General features: G+C 43.5%; 1 protein-coding gene across 6 annotated transcripts in view; it reads right to left on the reverse strand.

Annotated features, from left to right (window-relative positions):
* LOC147611243 (ribonuclease III domain-containing protein RNC1, chloroplastic-like) overlaps positions 1–8,240 on the reverse strand; it is a 50,016-nt gene extending 41,776 nt beyond the window's left edge. For 5 of the 6 annotated variants that reach the window (XM_086785055.1, XM_086785052.1, XM_086785054.1 and 2 more), the window contains exons 1-3: positions 7,520–8,240; positions 4,489–4,693; positions 4,199–4,399 (exon numbers count right to left, since the gene is read on the reverse strand). In XM_086785055.1, coding sequence (XP_086641181.1) covers positions 4,199–4,399; positions 4,489–4,693; positions 7,520–8,205 — 1,092 coding nt within the window. In that variant the 5' untranslated portion in view covers positions 8,206–8,240. The remainder of the gene's footprint in view (positions 1–4,198; positions 4,400–4,488; positions 4,694–7,519) is intronic. The other variant, XM_086785051.1, reaches the window with a different exon arrangement.
* Between the last annotated feature and the right edge of the window lie 2,389 nt (positions 8,241–10,629).

Raw genomic sequence — 10,629 nt, forward strand, 5'->3', positions numbered from 1 at the left:
TGTAGGCCAAAGAAGAAGGGTGTACAAGTGAAAATGTAGTCATCCTAAGACCCAAGTGCTAATGCACAGATCGACCAGCCCTCAGCCCGTTGAAAATGCTCATCATAACAGGCTGCTTCTTCGTCGCCTATAGGTTAGCCAGCTCAACCGACAGCAGGGGCAGCCATCAAGGGTTAACGCTCAGCCCATCGACGCCTTCTATCAACCTACATGAGGTCCGATTCAGCCCATGACAGTCCAGGGCTAACTGCAGCCTTGATAGACTGATGTAGGCTATCATCTAGTGGTCAATACAAAATTAAATATTTTGTGTTTCCTTTTTGTAATGCTCCGTCATTCCCTCTTTACCCTTGCTTAGAACAATGGGGGTCATCTTGATAGATTGATGTAGGCTGTCATCTAGTGGTCAAGCTCTTATACCAGGCTCGACATGAGAGTTCGACATTCAAATAGTCACCTTGCAATCTCATCCTCCTCCTTCAAATTCAACTGACAAGATTCAAATATGCCCCATCCGAAGACATTCATTCATGGTCACATGGGACGCAAAATGGGGACAGGGAACGGGGACGGAAAAGATTGAGAATGGCCATTCCTTGTGACTATAGAGTGACATGGGACGGGAATGGGATCGGGAAGATGTTGCCATCCCCAACATTCCCGAGTCTAAAAATGCCCATTCCCTGTGACTATGCATTCATTGAGTTAAACACTCCTAAACAGAGGTATTCCATAAGGTAGCTCTTGAGGAAACACATATGAGTATTCAAGTTAATATCTCATACCAAAAACTAAACATTCGGAGCCACTAGCTTTCAAATTAAGAGCACTAGAATTCAAGTCTAGCTGGCTGACCATACATTTAAGATTCGTGTTTCCACACATCACTTCATGCATGCAATCATTAGACGTCTTTTCCACCTTCAAGGGAAACCAACGAAAGTGAAAAGGACAATTTGATCACAACAAAGTATGCAATAGTATCAACATCATGAAGTCGCAAATCAACATGTGAAGCATCACACAAAGAAGACATAGCATTAGACCACTCATCATTCCTTGTGTCAGAGAATACATCATACTTTTCAATAGGACAATAGTTTTGCATCCATGTACAAAAGAAATCCTATAATTGAAGCAATCAAGTCGGGTTCTTGATTAGAACCATTCATTGCCTAGTAAGATGTCCACGTAGTCCATTGCTAAAATTTGAAAGCTACTCTTGCACACAGAAGCACTCCCAGCACTCGATGACCTGGCATGTGCAAGTATTGCCATGAACATTATCTGGAGCTAATCCTGAACGGGCAACTAGAAAAACATATTAGAACCAGGAAGTTTTGAGCATGAGGTGCAAATTGGCAAGGGTTGGACTTGGAGAAGGACTTGGATGCTATCGGCTGCATGAAAGGGGTCTGTCGGCTAAACCTAAGTGCTGTCGGCTGTACTAGAAGGAAGGCAGCTGCAGGCGCATCCATATTCATGGATTTATGACCAGTGGGCTGGACGACCGGCAGTCGGCCAGCACTCCAAGGGTCCAGAGGGGCTATAAATAGGCATGTGTGCTCAAGGATAGATTCACTCCACTAGGGAGTGGGTCCTTAGTGTAGGACTATTTTGGTGTTTTCCACCTTTTCAAGAAGGCAGCCTATGGCTGTAGATCATTAGTATCAAAGCATCAGGCTCAACAAGGCTAAACGTTGTTTCAGTCCCATATGATGGTGTACACATCCAAGGTACAGGAAAGTGCACAAGTACGAAGCCCAAGGCAAGGAACACAAGAAAAGGAAGAGCTCCCAGGAGGTTTGTTGGTGGTGTTCCACAAAGCCAAAGGGGATGGCAGTCTTGTGAGCCAGATAGGTTCAGGCAACGGTCCCAAGGGAGGATTATCCTCCAAGGGGTGATGTGAGAGTGCCAGACTCATTTCTCAGGAATGAAGACCAAGACAGTGTTTAGAGTCACAGCAAGAATGGATTGGGGATTGGATGGAACAAATGCATAGATCTTATTTAGAATCAGAGTGGTTTTGGAGACCGGGCCGGGATTTCAGAGAAAAGGGTTGCTAGAGATGGATGGATGATAGAGGGACTCAAGGAACAGAATGGGATGATGACAGTCATCCAAGAACAGGTTGGAATCCCATCATCAAGTTTAGCAGAGGGGGATGTCATGTGCAAGTATTGCCATGAACGTTATCTGGAGCGAATCCTGAAGGGGCAACCAGAAAAACAGATTAGAACCAAGAAGTTTTGAGCATGAGGTGCAGATTGGCAAGGTTTGGACTTGGAGAAGGACTTGGATGCTGTCGGCTGCATGAAAGGGGTTTGTCGGCTGAACCAAAGTGCTATCGGCTGTACCAGAAGGAAGGCGGCTGCAGGCACATCCATATTCATGGATTTATGACCAGTCGGCCAGCACTCCAAGGGTCCAAAGGGCCTATAAATAGGCATGTGTGCTCAAGGATAGACTCATTCACTCCACTAAAGAGTGGGTCCTTAGTGTAGGACTGTTTTGGTGTTTTCCACCTTTTCGAGAAGGCAGCCTATGGCTGTAGATCTAGAGTACCTTTTTGTACCATATGAAAATACTGAATTTCCAGTTCTCTCTCTCTGTCTCTACTCTCCCTTCTATCTACGTTTTTTGCATCAGCATGTTCTCAGTGGTGTTTAGGGCTGAAAGAAGACTCTCAGAGCTTCCGCAAGTTTACCACACAAGTATGGCTGCTTGAGCATACACAATTTCTGCCCCAACGAGACACCAATAAAGTTGTGAGAACTTCCATTGTCAAACAAAGATGGGTGCTCCTTGGACAAGCATCAAATCATGAGGACCAAGGCAGTACCAGAGCATGGTCAAACTGCAGGGTTGTTAATCACTAAATTTTTTCCCCCCAAGAAGAAGTTTCCGTGTTGTTTGCAGGCATGTATGGTAAATCGCACCAATATGGATAGCCAAGACCCATTCACAAACAAACTCTCATCTCAAGGAGGCACAGACCTCCTTTTGCATGTTGTTTCAAAAACGAAACAAACAATAAGGAAGAAGATGCTGTCCACAGTTCCGACAGGCTTTGACATAGCAACACTGACATATTGCCTCTCTTCTGTAGCAATTAGTTGCCTTGCAGCCAGCCCCAGTTGTCCCAGTTGCCGTGCAGCTGTCGCCTATGGCCCTGGTCCTACTACATAGTACAACTGATACCAGACTCTCCATCCAGGGATAATCAATTCTTTCAAATGTTACAATATATGCACCAGCAGGATGAGCAATACCCCCATGACCAGGACACATTGCTCGCCCAAGAAAAAGCTGACTGTCTAGAGTGCCTCGCTCAAGAGGGAAAAGACCAGTTCAATCGAGAAGACCAAGAACCACTTAAACAGGATGGATCTAGATGTCACTGAATGGCTGGAACATGCCACCAAATGAACCTGTGAGCATGAAGAGGAGCAGGCACAGGCAACCTGTGAAGTGAAACTGAGCTGCCAGCAGCGAGCTGCCGCCGAAAAAGCATGATTGGACGTACTCGCTTCTTTGGGTAGCCTAGGGTGGTACTCCTAAGGATGCACAAGGTAAGGTCACTTTCTGGGAACACCACACCCATAATCAGCTGACTTAGCTAATTCGAGTCCTACTACAAAGTGGTTTGAACAACAGAGAGGGCAAAAGTTTACATGCCTCATGTTGGTCATCTTGCCCTGTCTTTGTGTATTTCCAGCTTGAGAGTGATTAGAGTTAATCAGCAATTAATCAACATTCACATGGTATTAATCAAGCATGTTACCACACCCATTTTCTGCACACAATGCCCTTGACCAAAATCTTTGTTATGAAAGTGACGAAGATTTGGATTTTCATCCTTTTCTCACTTTTGCGATCCACTTTACAAGGAAGAATGTGTGCATAAGCACAATGCTTTCACATGGTTTTCCCCATCATTCACAGAAGCATGGTTGTTTCCAAAACAAAGCAACAGCATAAGCCACCATGCAATTACTACACAACCAATGTCACAATGGCAAGTCAGCCCTTTCTATAGAGAGAAGCATGGTTGTTTCCAAAACAAAGCAACAGCATAAGCCACCATGCAATTAGACAACCAATGTCACAATGGCAAGTCAGCCCTTTCTATAGAGATCCTTCACTCCCTTATACTTCTCGACTATATAAAGCAAGAGAAACTGAAAGAACTACATACCTGTAGACCAAGCTCTAGCTCTCCATTTCTAGATGTTGCTATACAAGGATCTTCATTCATATATTGCAGTGGGTACCCTAGAATTTGCAGCACCCTAGGCAGGCTATCTACCTCCCAAAGATTCCCTCTGAAGCGCTGCATACCTGGTGGCACACATGCCCTGAAGAGCAATGGCTTTGCAAAAAGTGCATCATCTGCACTCTGCAAAAACAAGCATACAATTCACTGATCCAAACGATTCGCACTTACCAAACCTGGGCATAAAGCAAGAGATTTAGGTGCTATCATACCTCGCAAGTTGCAACATCCCACCAATCCATTTTCTTCTTCTCAAGTTCTGGATACACGTTGTCTTCATCTTCATAACGCAGTCTGGGGCTTGGCTGGCAGTTTTTAGAATCAGGATCGAAACCAAATACTTCAAAAAGAACACGATAAACTTCTTGCATGCCCATGGAGAGAGAGGAAACCCCAAGTAGAGCCCAAAATACTGCCCTGCCAAATCAACAACAAAGAACTGAGATTTTCAAAAGACTTGAAACACTGCATCTGTAGACTCTGATTTTGCAAAAGCTCCACCCCCTCCATTGTACAAAAAGGGAGAAGGAAAGAGCACAGCATCTTAGAATGACTCACCAGGTTTCTTGTTTTAATTAAATGCCCACCATTTCACCTCCTCACACCCATGTGCACGGCTCATCGATCTTACCAATCCTCCAATGGGCTAGCCCACATTATCCCTGTGCACCAGCCTCCCCGAGTCCACGACTCTGCATTGTGCTTAGTAGATTTGCTATGTACCAGCAAGTGCGCTAGGTTGAAATTTATAAGTAGGATAGAAAAGCAGGCTCCGATACCAATTGTTGGTAATCAAAGGCACAGAGAGGGAAGAAGTGGGTGTGTGCGCGCGCGCGAGAGAGAGAGAGAGAGAGAAAGAGAGAGAGAGAGGAATTAAGCGTCTACTAAAGACCCAATGGGCCTATGAGACCCAAGTGATACAATAATGTCCATAGCATATCTCTTCATGGAACGGAAAATAAAATAGAAACGAAACAAAGCTCTCTCACTAGGGTGATACAAAACTATCCATGAATCTCATCATGAAACACCAGGATCCTAGAACATGAGAGGAGCATCAGCCCCCAAAAGATGCTATACCACTCTCCAAAATATCAAGCATGGGGCTAAGGAGTATGGCCGAGAGGTCTCCCTCAGCTACATCACGTGGAAAGGTAGCTTGATGGCGGTGGAGCGTGTCCTAGATCTAGAGCTGATGAGAGAGAGAAAGAGAGGAATAAGCCACAGAGCCTACATCTTACTTGATTGGATAAACACAAAAAATAAACCTAGCTAAATAAATTTTCAGCAAACTGAAAGAGATCATGACTTAGCTTAGAATGCTTCTTGCAAAGGGTTTTATGTGGTGGAGTGTTTCATTGTAATACTCGCCAATTCTTCTCAAGGGGCATATTAGAAGTGTGTGGACTATCATGCCCTTAACAAGGTAACCATCAAGCATAGTTTCCCAATACCAAGGATTGGATCAACTTGATGAGTTTGTTTATCATAGCCACATTGATTTTAAGAGTGGTGCCTTGGGATGTGCTTTTCACAAACAAATATAATGTGATACCATTTGTCCCCACACATTAAAGCATATGATGTAGTTGGGATCTTTGGCAAGCAATGAGAAAAAACTCATGCCTCCTTTTTCATATCACTCTATCTAAAGATCTCCATCATTTCTTCATGATCTTTTAATTGACAAAGATATCAATCAAAGAAAGTAAGTGTGAATTTTTGGTGCACTCTATTTAATGTGTTGGAGACAATAAGTACCACAAGATGTCCGTTGTGAATAGCATGTGGATGGGTGGGTCATCAATCCTTGGTATTGGGAAACAAAGCTTGATGATTACCTTGTTAAGTGAGTGAGAGTCGACACGCATTTGATATGTCCCTTGAGAAGAATTGGCAAGTAATTCAATGAACTACTCCACCACATAACTCCTTAGCAAGAAGCACTCCAAGCTAAGTCATGATGGCTGAAAATTTTATCTAGCTTTATTTGTTTTTGGCTTGTATATACTCTCTCCCTCTCTCTCTCTCACACACACACACTTATTGCAACCACATTGATGTTAAGAGTGGTGCCTCGAGATGTATGTGCTTTCAATGCATGTACGAATATAAGCCATAGGATGTGGTTGGGATCTTTAGTGAGTACCAAAAATTTACACGAGCTTTTTTTAATTGACATTCTTGTCAAATTAAAGACCATGAAGAACCATGGAGTAGTTTAGATAGAGCTAAGGTCCACTGTCTCAGCATAATATGTCCAAGCACAAGCAATCATGTGCATGCATACGCAATGATGGCATGTGTGTGTGTGTGTGTGTGCGCGCGCGTGTGCGTGTGCGTGTGCGTGTGCGTGTGCGTGTGCGTGTGCGTGTGCGTGCGCGCGCGCTATGATTGCAGCCATATGAACCATTGCCTCCACTGGTTGAAAATCACAGGCTGCATGACTAGAAAGTGAAGGGCAAACTAACAACGAGGATTACATTTGGATAAGATAATTGCAGCTAGCATACATAATTATTTGCTTCCACCACCTTGGATTCACGCACATGGCAACATTCTATGGGGTATAATGCAAAAGAGTGAAAGATGGTGGAAAAAACACCTCCGGGGTATATAGAAAAGTAAGCTGCCTTTAAAGCAAAGATTGTTTCTTAGCCGTTGTTTGGTGGGTGTCCTCCCTGTTGCAGAGATGCTTGCTAAAAGACGGATAGCTGGAGCCACCTATTGTAGATGTAGAGCTTGTTCTAAAACTATACCACATCTGTTATGGTATTGTTTGAAGACAACGGAGTTACTTCGACGATTGGCTGATGATATTCAGGTCACTTCCCATGCAAGCGATATGAAGAGCATTTCTAGATATTTGGGACTAGTGTGCCCAACTCTCTTGATTTTGATGTTTTCTTCCTATGGACTAGGTATTGGGCTCTATGAACAATATGGAAGATGAGAAACAATGCTATGTTTGGGCAGACACCTCTACAGGCATATGCTTACTTTAAGATGAATTTGCGACAATCCTTCCATGACTGTTTACAATTGGAAGACATTGATTTTAGTCATTTTGAAATGTTTTTCCACCGCTTCTGAAGTTCTCTGAAGATGGACTTATCTTGAGTCCATCTCCTGTATTGTACATAAGTCATTGTTAATAGAAGCTTATAAGAAAGTGTGTGCACATGTGGGTGGGTGCGTGTGTAGCCTTTATGGCTGTACATTCATGTGAAGAAAGATTCTTGCCTGACAATGTTAAGCCTGGTGCCGGTTTCTACATCTTTCATGTCTTCGCTCGGGAAGACGATGCCATCGAGACCTGCAGCCTGGATCCACTGCGGCAACACCTTCCTGCTGGTCAAGCCAAATATGCGCTCCCGTATGCAGGCAGTCACCTCTCTAGGGTACCGCAGTAGGAAATACTCAGCAAGGGCTAGTTCAACCACATACTGCCCCAGGAACCATAGCCTAGAATGCCCTACTCTAATGTGCTTGGCTCTCTTGCTTCTCTCGGTCCCTACGTGCTGAAACGCCAGGTAGAGAAGCGTCTCCAGGTGAAAGAGAGGGTTCTCTTTGTCTTCTGAGGCATCCTCCATCATCACCAGAGGGTACCGTAGCGCCTCTTTCACTGCGGAGAGGTTCTCTTTGATCCATGCGTGGTCTTCAGGGCGAAGGGGTGCGGGAGGCAGGCAAGAGCTGAGAAGAGGAAGGGACTTCACGGACAGCTGCGGGCTGTTGATGAGAGCTTCTGCGAGGCCTTGGTTCGGCTTCTCGAGAAGAGAGTGTCCGCGAGAGCGCCTGAAGCTGGGCTGGCCTTCCTGTTGTTGATGTTGAGGGAAGAGGGCAATGGAAGAGATACTCCGCAGGAGAGTGTGATGGTGGCGGTTTCGCAGGAACCCAGCATGTAGCGTAACAAAGCTCCTCCTCACCATGGCCCGTAGGTAGAAATGGCCGCCATTTACATTTCTTTTGAAGTATGTAATCTTTTGGCCAACATTAATTAATAAATGAGGCACACAAACATTAGTATTGTCCTCCTAACTTAGGAACCAACTCATTCTTCTGAAATTGGAAACTACACACCTGCCTTTAATATGTGAGGCATGCAAATTTCCTCCCTCTCTCTCCTCGTGGTAAGCAAAGTTTATCGTTATGTTATCGGTGATCTCTCTCTACAGCTATGGCTACTTAATCGATTTTGTCTATATCTATATTTGAATATCTATTCCTTTGCGCCGCGGATAGAATAGCTCTCTCTCTCTCTCTCTCTCTCTCTCTCTCTCTCTCTCTCACACACACACACACAATGACCAGGCAATTCTTGATCAACTTGAAGGGTAGCATGAGGAGATTTAGGAGGTGTGGAGATATTCTGGGAAGAGGTGGAGAGAATCAAGCAAAAGAGGTGGAGTAAATCAAGGAGAAATCAGTGGGATTGGATGCTTGGATATAAACTCTATAAATTGAGGCATTGGCCTAATGAGAACTTGCTGGTTTTTTATTATCCATGCCTACATTAAGCTATCAGTTAATTGCTCACTAATCACGTCTTAATTATCGTCTAATCTCTTTGTTAATGATGTTAATTCTTGCATTTGATCCACCATAGCTCATCACATTGCTGCAAATTTAACATGGTATCAGAGCCTAGCCTAGAATCCATCAATTTATGAGCCCATTATCTTGCTAATCACTTAGCTAATTAAAATTAGTAGATAATTAAGTTTTTACCTCTTTTTTCAATTAGCCTCTGTACCCCAGCTAGTGGAGGAGCTCTCTCTCCCTTCATACATCAAATTAGCCCAAACCACTTTAGCCAAGCATAGCTATAACCCTTGTGCTCCAGCCCATTCAAACAAAAGCTCAAACCGCCCGCGGCGCACGCAGCAGTTCTACGCGATTTTGCAAGCGCCTGTTTTCTGAAGGAAAAATGAGATCTCTGCTGCTCCAAATGCAATGGGTCTAATTTCTCTTGGCCCTAGGGGTTTTCAAGGTGCTCTACAAGCTGGTGAAGACAGATTTTGATTTGATCAAGTCTACAATGAGATCCAAGCTCTTCATCAAATCTACAGGTGACTTTGGTAAAACAAAGATTAAGCATTCAATGTTTGGTCAAATCTTGTGTTTCTTGGCTTAATCCTCTACTAGACTAATTGCTATTGATGGCCTTGAAAGGATTTAAGCTCATTTGAACTCTAAGGCCTCAGATCTAGACTCCCCGCATACTCTGTTCTTTGCACACAAAACAGAGAATTAATTTACTAATCAGTGATTAATCAGCACTAATTACTATTTTTTGGTGCAATTGAGGGTTCAAATTAACCATTAGGTATCTGATACAGATCCCTATAACTTCAGATTGCAATTCAGAGATGGTTTGATACTCCAACCATTTCGTATAGATTTGTTACCCTTGGTTTAATGTAACTTTTGGTGATTTAATGCTGATAAATCTGTTGTAATCATCACCTAAACACCAGATTGAGTTGTAAAAGGGTAGACACTGCCCTTGAATCTTGAAATTGGATCAAGAGGTAAGACCCGCTTCACATCATCATGAGTACGGCACAAGAGATAGCCAAATTTAATGGGGAGCAATTTTACACATGGCAGACAAAAACCATGTATCTGCTCATGAGGGAAAATCTGTGGGGGCTAGTTGAGGGAAGAGATGAATGCCCAGAGGTGAGAGGGGAAAATGAGTGGAAGAGCAGGAATGAAAAAGCATTGGGACTTATTGCACTTAGTTTAAATGATGAAATCATTTATCACATCACAGGGATACAATGGGCAAAAGATGCATGGGATGAACTCAATAAATTATTTGGCATACAAGCTAAAAATTCAAAGATGAATCTGTTAATGCAATTCTACAAATTGGATATGAAGGAAAGTGAACCTTTAATCACACACTTGAACAGATATAAAAGCATTAAGCAACAACTGGCAGCTATCGGCAAAAAGGTAGAAGATGATGAGTTGTGAAGAGTGTGGACAAAGGTGAATATGAAAACATTGTAGCAACATTAAAGAATGTACCTGAATTGAAGCTACATGAGATAGAAGGAGCTCTACTAGAGCAAGAGACCAGAGGCAAAGAGAAGAAATAGCTGGACTCAACAACAGGAGAAGAAAAAGCATTCTTCACCTGAGGAGGATTCTCTCAAGGACGAGGACGAGGAAGAGGCAATGTAGGAAGAAGGACCTTCACTTGCCACAACTGTGGAAAGCCAAGACACATGGCAAGAGACTGCTAAGCAAACCCAGTGGAGAAGGAACGACATGAGCAAACTTCATGGAGGCTCCTAAGGAAGTGGAGTCAGATCATCTTTTCTGTGAGAGAGAGAGAGAGTGAA

The sequence above is a fragment of the Cibotium barometz genome, chromosome 47 (assembly GCF_041138505.1).
Source record: "Cibotium barometz isolate CiBa-2024 chromosome 47, ASM4113850v1, whole genome shotgun sequence".
NCBI lineage: Eukaryota > Viridiplantae > Streptophyta > Polypodiopsida > Cyatheales > Cibotiaceae > Cibotium > Cibotium barometz.